The 16,089-nt window shown below is 39.5% G+C and overlaps 1 protein-coding gene across 7 annotated transcripts in view; it reads right to left on the minus strand.

Moving 5' to 3' along the window:
- Positions 1 to 16,089, minus strand: part of ATG10 (autophagy related 10) — a 451,299-nt gene that overhangs the window by 251,883 nt on the left and 183,327 nt on the right. For 4 of the 7 annotated variants that reach the window (XR_015248272.1, XM_086697540.1, XM_025924154.2 and 1 more), the window contains exons 1-2: positions 14,576 to 14,819; positions 867 to 986 (exon numbers count right to left, since the gene is read on the minus strand). Coding sequence is in view for 6 of the 7 variants with exons in the window: in XM_086697540.1 (XP_086553666.1) it covers positions 867 to 986; positions 14,576 to 14,665 (210 nt within the window). In the remaining variant the exon portion in view is untranslated. Of the gene's footprint in view, positions 1 to 866; positions 987 to 8,032; positions 8,358 to 12,407; positions 12,487 to 14,575; positions 14,820 to 16,089 lie in introns of those variants that run through there. The other 3 variants (XM_086697565.1, XM_086697572.1, XM_086697556.1) reach the window with 3 other exon arrangements.

The raw sequence follows: 16,089 nt of genomic DNA on the forward strand, positions 1-16,089 counted from the left end.
AGGGCTGGAGTCTCCCCTGACACTCCCCACCCCAACCCCCATGAAAACTTAGCTGGCATACGACCCAAAGGAAATCATGGCTTCTCTCTCCAGTGGCACTCTAGACTGAATCAAGACCTGGATTTCCCTGGCCTAGTTCTGAATCATAGGAATCAGTTCAAAACTATTCACATTTCTCAGAATTCATACAGAAAACAGCCAATAAGCAAAAAAACAGGAATCACCACTTTTTTAGGAATGAGATTAAGGCATCAAGCAAAGGAAACATCCTCTCTGAAAATTATCTCAATGAACTCTTTAAAAGCTTGTGGCAGAGAATCTTAACTAAATGTCTGTGTGGAAATAGATAAGTACATAGACCTTTCACACTGTTATTACCAAACAGAATCAAAAGAAAGAATGTTTTGGAATGTGTTTACGATATTAAGAAATTCCCAATTAATTCAGTTCTCAGTATTTCAGAATTTGTGATTGTTTGACTATGATTTGGTTTCAGGATTATCTTTCCACTCTCTGGACAAAAGTACTTTCCTAAGAAAATTAATAGTGTAAATAAATGGTTTGAAGCACCACAGAAGCATCTGTTTACATTCAGATAGTTAATATGCTAAGCATTCTTATCTATTAAATTAAAGCAGGTCACCTAAGGACTTTTCTAGATAATACTTCATTAGCTTAATTATAATGAGTATATATAGTTGAAGCAATAAAATGGACATCTGTTTTAAAACATCTTCAATTCAAGCCTTTTACTAAATCAAACTAGCTTTCACATATTAGTTTCAATTACTGAGGTTTACATGGTCAAAAAAAAAAAAAAAAAACAAACCTTCATTTATATAGAATATAAAAATTTCTGTTCTTACCTTCAAAGTTCTCCATTCCCAGCCATCACCTATCTGCTGTGAATGTCTAATGAACTCTGCACAACAATGCTGGAATGTTTTTTCTCCAAAGAACTCATCTTCTTCCATACTAAATGATAACTGCAATATAAAAACTAAGTATAAGCATCAGCTGTGGAATGAATGCTAAAAGTAATTCTGCTAAATCACTTATTTCTTCAAACCAAAATTTGGGACACTGAACAGAAAATATTCTCAGAGCCATTCCAAAAAAGTGTCACATTTCCATCTTTCTCAGTCTATCCCCATTTTTTAATCAGGAAGAAAATGTGATCAACATGAAAACTGAAAACCTAGATTTATGGGGCGCCTGGGTGGCTCAGTTGGTTATGCATCCAAAAGCGTCCAACTTCAGCTCAGGTCATGATCTCTCAGGTTCATGAGTTCCAGCCGGGTATCAGGCTTTGTGTTGACACCTCAGAGCCTGGAGCCTGCTTTGGATTCTGTGTCTCCCTCTCTCTCTGCCACTCCCCCACTTGTGCTCTATTTCAAAAATAAACATTAAAAAAAATTTATTTAACCTAAATTTATAACAAATGTGTATCTAGGGTTCAAAAAGTTAATCTGTCCATAAATTTAGTTTCCAGAGCTTAATTTTATCTCACTTCTTCTAAGCTAATGTTTCCAAACAAGCTCTTCAGAGCTTCCTTCTCTACTTCCTACCTTACTTAGCCCTTACGTAGATAGCATGGCAGTGCTTAGTAGAGCTGAGCTGTTCTTCACACTTATTAGAGTTCACCTCTCTAACAAATGATGTTCTAAAGCCTGAAAGTATTAGTTCTTCAAGGTGTAAAGTTAGGATCACCTTAGTAATTACCTACTTTATAGAATCTACAAATGTGACAAATCAAGGAATAGCCACATATTTGTTACATAAGTATGTCCAAAACATAAAGTATTTATAAAAAGAGAATTTTAAAGCTAGAAAGAAACTGATACATTATGTAATTCAAGTCCCTTAATGAGAAAAATTAAACCAAGTGAATTCCCATGGTCTCCTCTTTGGTGAAAAGCACCATCAAGAAAATTAGCACTTGTTGACTGCTTACTTTGTCAAGCACAATGCTAAATACTTTAAATTCCCATTTAACCCTCACACAACCCAAAGACTATTGTTATCCTCATTCCCCAAATGAAAAGGAGAAAGTAACCTGCTCAAGAAATGCAAATGAGAAAGGATTCAAACCCCAGGAGGGCTCCAGGGCCAATGATCCGTCTATACTAGCTGATTCTCAGTGCAGTATTCTTTCTGATTATTCAAATTTAGTATGACCTATACAAGCATTTGTTCACTCATACAACAAATATATACTTAATATCTATAGTAGGTACTGTGTGTGGTGAAGGTTAGATATACAAAATGAAAAATATGTATATATACAGCCCCTGCCTTGTATGAGCTCACACTGTAATAAAGGGAGATAAGCAATAAAAATCGTTACAGTAGAAACTCCCTTAACCAACTTCCATTCAACCAACTTGCCAGGTTAATCAAAATAGTATCCATCCCCTCAGTAAAACACTGACTGGTGTCTACAGCATTCTGATCATGAAGCACCTCCCTTCCCATCAGTTAAGTTTATGTTAACAAACCACATGTGTATATTATAAATACTACTTTAATTAAATACTCCACAAACCAAACCAATAAAATATAAGTAAAAAAAATAATAACTCTTATTTCTATGATTTAATGCCTCAGAAAGACTTTATAACAGTAAGTCTCCATAAGAAAAAGAAACTATCATTGAAGTAGGTATGGACAATGTAACCAAAAAAATCGGTGGGGGAAAAACCAAAAAAAATGGTGGGAGGAAAACCATACAAATCTAGGATTCCATGCTCAGATCGCTACATGAATGGCTTGAATTCTTTCTTTTAAACCAAAATTGGAGGGGCTCCTGGGTGGCTCAGTCGGTTGAGCATCCAACTCTTGATTTCAGCTCAGGTCATGATCCCAGGGTTGCAGGATTGAGCCCTGCACTGGGCTCTGCACTGAGCTTGGAGCCCGCTTAAAATTCTCCCTCTCTCTCTCTCTCCCTCTCCCCTGCTTGTGCTGAAAAGAAAAAAAAAATGGAAATATAGAGGATGCATTCTGGGTTCCAAATTCATGAAGGAAGAATGAATTCCAACCAATTACCCATACTCAAAGAAAACCCCTTAGTCATACATGAGACAACTGGCAAATGAATGTATTTCTGTTCTAAGTATTTTTCTTAAGTATTTTAACTCTAGCTTTAATCAACGTCTTCAATTAATTGCTCAACTCTTAATTCTGACAGTACTGGAAAACAGGACTTCTATTTAAAGTACACACAAATGATGGAGTCCCTTATAAAGAGGGGATAGTGTGGGAGGGTGTGTGGGTGGGCGTGAAGATGAATCTTTAAGGTATATAAGAGTTTTTGTAGAGCAGATTGTCAGTGGGTGAAGCACAAGGGTTAGAACAGTAGTCTAAGCAGGAAAAATGGTATGAACAAAGGCAAGTTAGGGTGTAGAGAACACTAAGACTGATCTCAGAAACATGATTCAGGAAGTATAGAAGGTATAGGGAGATAGAGATAGTCTAGTCATATGCAAATTAAACTTGGCTGCCCTCTACTGGAGCTGAAAGACAGAGTGAAGTCCTCAAAGATACAAGATGGAAGAGTTCTAAACTTCTTGAAGGGAGGTTTGTGTGCCATGCAAGAGTTTGGACTACAAGGTGGTTGTGATTACCTTCAGCAATAATCAGTTCACCACATATGGGAACCAGCAGGGAGCTGCACTGGGCACACATGCAAAGCTAAGGTTTTGCTGGGTGGATTCAGTGTATGGATACATAAAGAAGAAGGAATAGAATATGCTAGTGAGAATAGTTCAGAGTTTAGGTAGGAAACATACCAAAAGAAGACTGAAGGGGCTATGAAAATATGGTAGTATCAAAGAGTATTAAACACAAAAAGGGCTAACAACAACCATAGTGAAAGGAAGGAAAAGGAAGCCTAGGAAGACTATGAGACTTTAGAACTTCAGGAGAGCTTACCAAGTATATAAAGTAACTTAGAGAAGAAGGTCACTGGATCTCAGTAAGTTTAGATAATTATGAGAATTGAAGTGCCTGGGTGGCTCAGTTGGTTATGCATCCGACTCTTGATTTTGGCTCAGGTCATGACTCTGTGAGGTCGGGCTCTATGCTGACAGCACAGAGCCTGCTTGGGATTCTCTCTCTCCTTCTCTCTCTGTCCCTCCCCTGCATGCTCGCTCTCTCTCTCTCTCTCTCTCAAAATAAATAAATAAACATTAAAAAAAAGAAAACTATGAGGCTTATGTTTGCTGTTTTCCACATGGATACTGAAGTTACTTAGAATTATTTGGAGAGCTGGTGGGGTGGAGAGCTCTTTAAATAAGGTGGAAGATCAAATGAAAAATTTGTAAATGACAAGGGACAAATGGTAGGAAATGGAAGAGCACAGAGATGATAAGTGATACATGGTGTATAATCCTGAGTTCATCAAGAATAAGCACTAATAAACATACATGTGATCCTGATGAGTTAGAACACAGCCTTGGATTCCTCCTCAAGATGGTGGTAAAAGTAGCCAGTAGGGACAGTATGTAAGGAAAAAAACAAAAACAAACAAACAAAAAACCTAGCTTGCTATGTCTGGTGGAGCTGAATTTCATAGGATACGAAAGTCCTCAAAAAGAGCTTCCAAGGAGCCTCAAAGGAGCAAGGATATTGACAAGAGGCTAGAGAAGCAGTGACCTAAAATTGGCTCTGGGGTAGGTAGTGGAGGCTACCAGCAGTCTCCATACCCTGAAATTTATAGGGTGGAGGAAGCAGCAGCTTCCACTCAAAGAACTTCAGTTTTTGTTTGTTGTTCTTTGTTTCAAAGCCAAGTTTCCTTTAAAACTAGTTAGTGGAAGCAATGACCTGTGAAGATGTTAACGTCATGTGATATGTAAGTGTGAAAACTGATCCACACTACATCCACTCGGCACCCCCACCCTAGAAATTCACAATACACACTGTGGTGGGGAAACTACTAACTTGGGGTTTCCTGATGCTTTTAACCATAAAATTCTTTTTCTGGGAATATTTAATTTACTTCACAGAATGTAGTAAAGACAATAATGGGTTTAGGATTTATATGTTTGTTTATTGCAGATGTGTGCTCCTGAAATCACAATGGAAAATCTGAGAGGGTAAGAAAACAGTGGGAGAATAGGTTTGGGAAAAGAAAGCAGCAAGTACAGGAATGGAAGTACATAAGAGACAATAAAGTACCAGTACGCAGTACTTCTACTGAGGCAGTCATCAAATGTTTCAGGTATGGATGAGAGATCTCCGGGTTACATACCAAATCCCGGTTAAGGAGCTTCAGTGCATACACAAGTTGAGAAAGTGATACCTAAGAAAGAAGACACTAAAAGGAAGAACGGAAGCCAACTTAGCAAAGGAGGGAGGCAAAGGAACAGAATGCACAAAAATCTGAACGTAAGGGAAGGTCTGGTAATCGAAGAACTCTTGCTTAACTGAAATACAGACGTAGAAGAGAGGTACTGAGAGAACTACTGCTGATGAAGACAGAAGAGCCTGGTACCCTGAGGGCTGAAAAGGGTGTTGAAAGTGGGGGGAATCTGATCATATTTGCATTCTGGCTTCCAGGAGGGACTACAGGCTTTGCCTGACTAAACGAAGACCAGTTGATAGTCTCTAGCAATAATCCAGGAAAGACAAAATGATGCTAAACAGAGCCAAACACTGGAGGTAGGGTAGAAGAGGGAGGGATTCAAAAGACATTTTGCTGGTATACTCATTACAACTGGTGATCTTGATATGTGAGGGATAGATGAGAGAAAAGATTTAAGAGAGATTCCCAGCTCTTCACCCTAGGTAGTGGTGCACTGAGCAAGAGCAGGTTTGGGGACTGAGATGGGCTTAATTTAACCACACTGAGCTTGAGTTTAAAAAGCCTGTGGAATAACCACGTGAAGGGAATCTAGCAGGCATTTGGAGATGGATCTGGAATTCAGAAGGAAAGAGAGATCTGGGCCAGAAATATTGATTGTAAATCAACATTACGTAAATAAGAGAACACATATGATCACTCAGAGAGAGGATACAGAACTAGAATAGGGAGACCAAAAAAGAGCAGTCAGAAAATTAGGTTTTTTTTTTTAACTATATAATGACCCTGGCATATATTGAGATACTAAATCAAACAAAAATTGAATGTAATTCATTTAAAAAAATACTAATATATTTTGGCATATTTTATAAATTCCAAACAAACCCTTATTTAACAACAAAATTGAACTAAAGTAAAAACACTCCATTCCTTAAGCCCTCCCCCCCCGTTACTTGAGGTTTACCTAACTATTCAAAATGTTAGTTGAAACATAAAATTTCACTCAATAGCCATAGTTTATCTAATTAACAGCTCTGTGCCAGTAGCAAGATGACAGCACATCAAAGCACCAATTAATATTTGGTTGAATACTTTTAAAATTATCTAAGGACTGGGCTTTGCTGAAGGATGTTACATATAATAATACGTACACTTATGGCTTGATTACAAAATTAAGAACTATATTATATTAAAATGATATCCATCTCAATTTGAATCATTATATCATAATGAAATATCACTGAATAATTATTGTCTCTTTGCTCAAGTAAGAATATTTCAACTTTCTAAAAATGAAAACATAATACAATCAACGTTTTTATATACACTTTTCAAGCTGTAATACACTGGTCTCTACCAAGTTTATAGACTAGTAGAGGCAGAAATGAGAATATTAGAACTTCCTACTATGAGATGCCTAAAATTATGGCCAAAAATGGAAATAACCACAACTGCAGCTTAATAAGCAAAAATGGCAAGAATTTATTTTGCAAATATAAAACCTTAGACACGTGAACTTCCTCGGTTTCCAGACGTAAGCTTAAAAATAAATTCAGACTTGGGGCGCTTGGGTGGCTCAGACGGTTAAGCATCCGAGTTCGGCTGAGGTCATGATCTCACAGTTTGTGTGTTCAGGCCACACATCAGGCTCTGTGCTGACAGCTCAGAGCCTGGAGCCTGCTTCAGATTCTGTGTCTCCCTCTCTCTCTGTCCCTCCCCCACTCGCACTCTGTCTCTCTCTGTCTCTCAAGAATAAATGTTAAAAAAAAATTAAAAAGATAAATAAATAAATAAATTCAGACTAGAGGTGACAACAGAACACAAGTGAACTCTCTCTCAGTAAAAAGACTAATTCCAATTCTCATCTCATCCTAAACAATGAACCTCTCATTTCTTATTATAAATAAAAGTTAGAAGGGAGTCAGAGCTCTTTCGTGCCATAAAATGTAGGTTGTTAATACATCTATTTTGCTGGAGTCTTACTCCTGCTGGAAAGCTATTTGATTTTTTTTTTAAGCTCAAATAATCAAAACCTTTTTTTTTAACTGCTTCAGCAGAGGCTAAAGATTGGGAAGGTAGAATAATTTTTCTCCCCATCAAGTGAAAGCAGTCTTTCTAAACTAGAGGTTAACCCTAAGACTAGACAGTGTGAAGAAGCTTATTCTGCTGCTATTAAATATCTTTTCAGAAAAACAGCCCCCGTGAATTCTAATACTGCGTATAATCATTGCTCAAATGATCCTTTTTAGTTAGAAACAATTTTTTTCACTACCATTCTCCACTTTTTTCATGTGCTTTTTAATCTAATGTGCGGGGAACTGATTGGTTTTAATTTATTTTATTTTAGTTTTAGTTTATGTCAAAGACATTTCTTTTGATGAACCTATAAATCAATGTACATTAGAATCAAAGTGAGACTAAAACACTTAAAGAAATATAACTAAGTTTCCCCAGAACTCAAGATCATTTACAAAAAATGTGATTATAACAGAATATACCATGAATACCTTTAAACATTAAAGATAATTTTTAACTAATACTAGGAAACCTCCTCTGTATTTGTCCCTCCCTGCAGCAATACCACATTATTATATAGATTTAGATTTAGACTCTTTCCAAAAACAAAACAAACAAACCAAACAAAAAATACATGTAATTACTAGATAGGGGTGTTAAACTGAACCCAATACCATTATAAGAATTTGGTTTGAATTCATTTAGCTAATCACTTACCTAGCAAGGCTCTTGGGCAGTGGTCCTCAAATTTCAGAGAGCAAAGAAGCAGTCAGGGTACAAATTTAAATGTGGAATCTAAGGCCCAGATCAGGGAGATTACCTGATTCTGAAGGCCCCCAAACACACATTTGTAGTTAGCACCAGAGATAGTTTCCAGGAAGAAGTATGTTAGGAAATTGAGACAAAAGACAGATTGTTTTGATATGGCTAGCGAGTGTCCTGGATTCAAGGCATTTGACAGCCTGGCTGGAGCACAGCAGGGATAGCCCTGGTAATCCAATAAATAGCATGGGGAAGCAGCAAAGGGGAGAAAGTTTGGTTCAGTCACTGACCAGTGACAGCCACTGACCAGTGAGCCCAGCACTCCCTTCCTGCCATCCCACTAAAATATGTATCCCAAAAAAAGTTCAAACAGGATACAACATTATACCTGGAATGTAACTGAAGGATGTTAATCGGTATCTGATGCTGGCTGTGGCCTCTAGCAGCAGGAAGTCCAGTTAGGAAGAATATAAAAAAGCATCTCACTCTACCTCATTCTGTATTTCCTCAAAAAAAAAGAGAGCGTGAGGTGCCTCCTCCACTACTGGTTTCCAAGCCCATTAGTGATTCTCTCTCAAGGCAGTTTTCTCTCAACAATATAATGCTCATGACCAGAGCTGGAAGGTAAAGCCAAGTGGAGCACTGCATGCTATGGTGTAAAGTCAGCCCTAGGTAGCTGTGGGGACAGGAGGAGCACTCAGAAGAGTGCGACCTTACCACTATCACTTCCTCTGCAAAAACTCAAAAAACAGTAAACCATTTCAAATCACACAAAATCACTCCCCTTGTTATACACACAGGACAGAAAAATGAAAGAGTAGGAAAGGAAGGCCTCTTCTGAGTACACAAAGATCTGTCATTCATTAATTTGACTGTATCTTTGCACACTCTCCTACCTCACACGTAGAGGAAGAGTGCTGCCTTACCTAGATGTAGGGAGAGTGGTGCAGAGAGCTTGCTCACTCTGACCAGAGTCAGACAGTCCCTACACTAGTCCCTCTTCTGTCAAGGTAAGAAAATCAAAAAAATCAATAACAGTATGGGACCAAGGTGACGCTCTTGCACTGTAAGAAAAAAGAACACTGCCATAAAGAGAAAGAGAGAAGGGCACCTGAGTGGTTCAGTCAGTTAAGCATCTGACTTCAGCTCAGGTCATGATCTCACAATTCGTGGGTTCGAGCCCCACATCAGGATCTGTGCTGACAGCTCAGAGCCTGGAGCCTGCTTCAGTCTGTCTCTCTGTCTCCGCCCCTGCCCCACTCATACTCTGTCTCTCTGTGTCTCAAAAATAAAATAAAAACATTTTAAATAATCAAGATGATTGTTAAAAAAAAAAAGAGGAAGAGAGAAAGCTTGCTTCTGTGTTGGGCTTACACTGGGAATCTGGAGAAAAACTTGGAAATTATCTACTTTACATTCCCAATTGAAAAAGAAAAAGGGAAAAGAAAAATACAGCCTCCAAAAGGAAGAGATGAGGGAGGGGAACAACAGCTGAGAGTGTAAAAGAAAGTGGATAAGAAAAAAACCGGGAGTTCAAATATATAATAATAGTAGAGATTTAAATTCTATATGAGAGGCAATACAGAGAAGTACAGAAGCTGGAAAAAATCTAATTAGTATTTTAACATATACATGTGAGTTGATCTCCTAACACAGAAGGAAAAGGACCAAGATGTAAACAAAGCATATTGATAGATTAGAGGACAAAGACCACAAATCCAACCTACAAATAACTGGCATTTCTGAACTGAAATCATAGGCAAACATACCACTGAAAAATTACTCCTGAGCTAGAAAAAAAAAAATCAAACATATTTACTTTTATAAATTGAGAGGATTCACTGTGTTTCTGAGAAAACTGTTGGGGGGAAATATCTATGCCTAGAGGTAGCAGAGTGGAATATCTTATTTTAAAAAACTAAAAAGGAGGGGCACCTGGGGGCCTCAGTCAGTTGAGCGTCCGACTTCAGCTCAGGTCATGATCTCACAACTTGTGGATTCGAGCCCCGCGTCAGGTTCTGTGCTGACAGCTCAGAGCCTGGAGCCTGCTTTGGATTCTGTGTCTCCCTCTCTCTCTGCCCCTAACCCACTCGCATTCTGTCTCTGTCTCTCAAAAATAAATAAACATTAAAATAAATAAATAAATAAATAAATAAATAAAACAAAGATGCGGACAAAAGAGTTTATCTACACAGGAACAAAAATTAAAGTAGCCTTAGCCATTTCCTCCACAGCAAGGAACACCAAAAGTCGATAGAGCAATGTCTAAACATCTGAAAATTTTTGACTTACAAGTTTGCATCTTAGCACCTATAACACAGTCAGGCACACTGTAAACAAATAAAAGTTGCAATGAAGAAAAGAAAATTAAAAATTTAAATGAATTTATTTTATACATCTCTACCTATTGTACCCTTCTTCTACTTTCAAGTTTATTCACCAATTGGTCTTTTCCCATTCAAACAACAGATTTATATGACATCTAATCTTTCTGATACCAGTGTCATTTTTATAAGAAGATTATCATATCTTTATATAAAACAAGACTTTTCTGTAAGCACACAAGAGAAATTGATCCACCATTGGTGATGATTTGAGCTCTTTGTGCTTTTGAATACTGAGTGGGACTTGTAGAGACTAACTTGTCTGCATGTATGCTAATTAGGCCAGAACCAGGAACTAATGAGTCTGACCAAAGTTATTCCACAAATAAGAAGATACAGAAAAAGTCTGTATCAGAAACTACAGACTCTGCTATTCTGAAAATAGATGATAAAGCCATATATTTTTAAAATATACTACCAAGTGCCATTAAAAAAATAATTGGTGGGACACCTGTGTGGCTCAGTTGGTTGAGCATCTGACTCTTGATTTCTTTCCATTCAGGTCATGATCCCAGTGTCACGGGATGGAGCCCCATGTGGGGCTCCACAGTGAGCATTGAGTCTATTTGGGATTCTCTCTCTCTTAAAAAGAAAAGAATTAGTGTTCAACTTTTTTTAATGAAAGAAACATTCTCTTTTTCTTCACAAAGTCTTCATTAAAAACTAGATGGGGTAGCTGGGTGGCTCAGTCAATTAAATGACCAACTCTTGATTTCGGCTCAGATCATGATCTCACACTTAGTGAGATGGAGCTCTGCATGGGCTACTAGACAGTGTGGAGCTTGCTTGGGATTCTCTCTCTACCTCTCTCTGTCTGCCCCGCCCCCGCTCACGCATGCTCATTCAAACGCTCTTTCTCTCAAAAAAAAAAAAAAAAAAAAAAAAAAAACTAGAGGGGCACTATGTGGCTCAGTTGGTTAAGCATCTATCAATTTTGTCTTGGGTCATGATCTCACGGAAGGTTCATGAGTTTGACCCCATGTGAGGCTCTGTGTTACTGCAGAGCCTGCTTGAGATTCTCTCTTACTCCCTCTCTCTCTGCCTCTCCCCCACTTGCATGGGCTCTCTCTCTCCCAAAATAAACTTAAAACAAAAAACTAGATTAGCATACCTTCTTACTTCCACAAGCTTTCACTCATTCACCTGGCACCTGCAATATCCCAGCACTTTGCTGTGTGTGTCCTCATAGAAAGGAATGTCAAATGTTTCCTGGGAAAATCAAAGACTCTAAAAGAAGGAGTCTAGAAGACTTGAATCCAGTTCTTGAAGAATTGAATTTTGATACATGAATGAGGGCTTACCAAGTAGAGACAAAGTCATGTCAAAGAAATGGAAGAGCTCTTCAACAAAGGGCCTGAAAAGTTTGCTAAGTTTTAAAAATAAAGTGCCAATACATGTGCATAGATTGGGTAAAGCATAGGCTGATATGGTCCAATGGTTCCCAACATTGGGAGGGACCATTCTCAAAGAAGTTGTTTGGAAATGAGTGAGAACATAGTTGTCACAAATAGGAGGGTGTGTAGTTAGCTATTGCAATTTAATGCTCAGGGAACAGATACAAAGAGCATCTACAAGGTATGAGGCAGCTCCATAAAAATGCCAGATGAGCCCCCATTAAGAAACACTAGGAAGTGGGTTAAAAGTAAACAAAGCCTTGAGGTGCCTGGGTGGTTCAGTCAGTTAAGCATCAAACTTCAGCTCAGGTCATGATCTCATAGCTGTTGAGTTTGAGCCCTGCAGTGGGCTCTTCACTGACAGTGCAGAGTCTGCTTGGGATTCTCTCTTTCTCTCTCTCCTGTCGCCTCTTCCCCTCCCCTACCTCTCAAAATACATAAATAAACTTGAAAAAAAAATTTTAACGAAGTCTAGAAAACTAACCATAGTGTTTCTTAGCATATTTTTGAAATCTGAGATCACAACCTGCATTTCTGTCAATAAATATTTACCTCTCAGAAAGCTGTGTTTTTCCTGAGAAGTGGTATGCTTCTTTCTTTCCTTTGACCACCATGAAGATGAGAACTTAGTCTATAGGAAAGTCAGGCAGTAGGGGAGTGGTGGGGAGGGAGGAAGGGAAGGAAAGCAGTTTACAGATAACTCCAAAACTCTATGAAGAAATTCCATTTAAAACAGTGAGCAATAAGAAACCACTGTAGGTTCTTGAGCTAGCATAGAGATTATTTTAAAAGTTTTCTCTGAAGGCTATTACATGACAGTGATATGAGACAACCCTAATCTCAAAGATAAACTTGTATTAGTATGTTCCTGGGTTCTGCAAGCCTATAAGATCAGCTCTTCAAGGACTGAAGTACCAAGCTCTTTAGAGGTACCTCTGGTTTTACAGTTTTCAGCAACCTTTCCCTATTCTGGATGCTTTTAGGTAGGATTTATTCTCCATTCCCCTACTTTCCAATCCTTTTATACCCAGTCTGCTTGGCCCCTGAAGACATTTGTTTTCAACACATAATCACTAAATAATCTCTATGGCACTTTGTTGTTGTTATAGTTCCTGACTGTGTTTATGATTCAAACACTGCCTCTAGAGTCCCAAACATCTCTAGGCTTCAAAGATATTAAGAATCAAATCAAACTCAGACTCGAACAATCTACTTATATAAAGCAGACATATTTTTCCTTAAAGAGTTGCTGATCTTTCTCAGAAATGTATAAGCATTAAGACCTGCTATCAATTTAGAATTTGTCATAAAACGTTATGGCCATCTTGATTGCCTCATCATGTAGCAGTGTCTCATTTAATCCTAAATAAAGGGGGAAAGGAACTGGCAAAGGGAGAAGAATGTAAGGAGAAACAATCCTGTAAGTCTACCTATATCCAAATGAAACCAGGGTAGAACCAGAAACTGTTTCCACTAACTTCCTCAATTAAAATAACAATAACAATGTTTAATTCTTGGAATTGCAATCTCTTAATTTGCATTTCTCAATATTCAACATTTCTTTTTAGATCAAATTTTCATTTTGTAAATGTTTCCTTTCGTCCATATTCAACTCTTCAGAAGCAAGAAGTAAGAATTCTACTTGGGGTCCAATAATGTTGTTGAGGGACTATGTTTTTCAATTCTGAAAGTATAAACTTAAGCTTTTGTCACTAAAGAGTGAGGCCACTGTTGAGGCGCCCGGGTGGCTCAGTTGGTTAAGCCTCCACCTTTGGCTCAGGTCATCTCAAGGTTCACGTTAGGGCCCCATCACAGGCTGGGTGCTGACCCCTCAGAGTCTGGAGCCTGCTTCAGATTCTGTGTCTCCCTCGCTCTTGCTCTCCCTCTCTGCCTCTCCCTCACTCGCACTATCTCTCACAAAAATTATAAAAATCTTGGAAATAGGGCAATAAAATCACAACCTTCAGGAGTACTTTTTCTACCAGTAAAAAATAATTTGCATCTCCATTAGACAAAAAAAAAAAAAGTAACTGCTGAGCCTGGGCCCTAATCAATAACGGTCAAACAACGGTGTAGTCCGCTAGATAATTAATTCATCCTCAGGTGGGCTTCTTAGACAAGGTTTCATTCTGAGCTATCCTTTTGCTTTTGCTAGATGTTTATAATTTTTGCCATCATAAACGTGTATCTATAAACCAGTTAACTACCCCGTTCATGATTTGATATTATAAGCAGATAATTTGGGAAAAGAAAAATTGTTGGCTATAAATATTAACTTATTCCTCCTGATCCTTAATGAATGTGAAACCCCTTCAAGTTAAGTGTAACTTGGACATTGAAATCACTGGTAATTTAAGACCCTTTGTTTCAAGGTCACACGGACAAAGACTTGCTATCCCCGCGCAGGCTTAAACACATGGTAGTAACCACCCACGTTGTCCGTGAGGGCTCTGTAGTGGCCAAAGAGAGCAGGTCACACTGGGTGCGCCCCCTCCTTCCCACTGCGACTCCCCACGCCCAAACAGAAGCTCGTCCCACCACCGCTGGGACGCGGCCTGCATTTCACCAGCAAGCGCCCCGCTTCCCAGTCTTTTGTTCAGGGCTGGGCTGTTAGCCGCCCACCCGCCCCGCCCTTCCACCCCATCCCAGAGTACGATGAGGACCCTACGGTAAGCAGAGCCGGGAAGAGGCGGCCAGCCAAATGCTGTGGGAATACTCACCCAGCTCCGCTCGGCCCCTGACCCCGTCGCCCAGCCCAGGACGGGCGGGGCAACGGGCATGGGGGAGGGGAGCCGGGGTGAGGTGCCCATCGCTCTGCCCGCTGCCGCCCAACCGGCGGCCTCAAGGAAGAGAATAATGGGCTCCCGAGGGCTACGGAGACCGTAACAGACGAGCAGAGCCCACGCGCACAGAGGAACACCAAAAGAAAGGCCCAACCCTCCCTCGGCCACCGCTACCGAGGCGACCGAGTCAGAGCATGCGCACCAGCACCTCCCGCGCACCATGGGACCAAGCTCGCGCCCGTGCCTGACGTCGCCAGCCGCGCGCGCAGGGCCCGGGCCAGGGGGCGTGACCTCCCGGTTGCCCACTGCCACTGGAGCCGAGGCCCCGCCCCTCATCTCACCGGCCGGGGGAACCGAACGGCTGCTTTGCGCTCCGCGTCCACAGAGGCTGCCCACTTGGGGAGGCGCGGCAGGCAAACCCAAACCTGAGAGACGGGTGCCACATGTTCTAAGGGTCGTTCCACCCCTTCTTCCAACAAATAGTCAAATATCTGGAAAATAAAAGGGTAACTAATGGAGAAAGGGTCGAGCAAGAACCTTCACGGAGGTTGGGGAATCAAACCGGCTAACACCCTGACATACATACACACACTGTAAAACTACTGTAAGCGCCACAATTAAGCACAGGCAGGACTACCTCCTTTAAAACGGAAGACCAAAGGAGAAGTTAGCAATTCGAAAATTGACAATAGTACCATCTGTGATACATATCTCAGGGAAAAAAAAAAAATCTAGCAGCAGAATTAAATTGGGGGTTGGGGACGGTGGGATAAAGAAAAGACCACAGAAAGATGTAGGAGTAACAGGGGTGATCGAACTGAAATACTGAAAATGCAACAGAAGACATCTGACGGAAAACTAGCATCTGCTCCTTTTAACACAACAGAATTAAATTCGTGTGAAAAGAAGAGAGTAAATACAGGCAAAGAAGTGAAAGGAAAACCTGCCTTCAAACGTACAGGGAATGGTTATGATCTTGTACCACAGTTATGTAAGATATCACCATTGGAGAAATCTAGGTGATAGGTACATGAGATTCTGTACTATTTTTGCAGTTTCTTGTTACTCTATAATCATTTCAAAATAAAAAGTTCTTAAAAAGGGACAGAACACCCATCAATAGCGATCAGGAAAAGGAGTTGACTAAAAAGGAGCTTGAGGAAATTTTGGGGGGTAATGGAACTGTTCTATACCTTAATTGTGTTGGTGATTACACCTGTTGTTTTGTTTGCCAAAACGCATAAATGGGATAGATTTTACTATATGTAAAATAAAACTCAATGTAAAAAAAGATACTCCCAAAAAAAAAAAAAAGATACTGCTCATAAATGAATTTCCTAACATACTTGAGCAACTGTGGATATAAATGAATAAGATAGCTGCCAATTAAAAGTATTCACTGGCTTTTTTTTTTTTTTTAAGTATAGGGCAGTGAGTTCTGAGTGAGAACT

Source organism: Puma concolor, chromosome A1, assembly GCF_028749965.1.
Source record: "Puma concolor isolate L17-30 chromosome A1, mPumCon1.1.hap2, whole genome shotgun sequence".
Lineage (NCBI taxonomy): Eukaryota > Metazoa > Chordata > Mammalia > Carnivora > Felidae > Puma > Puma concolor.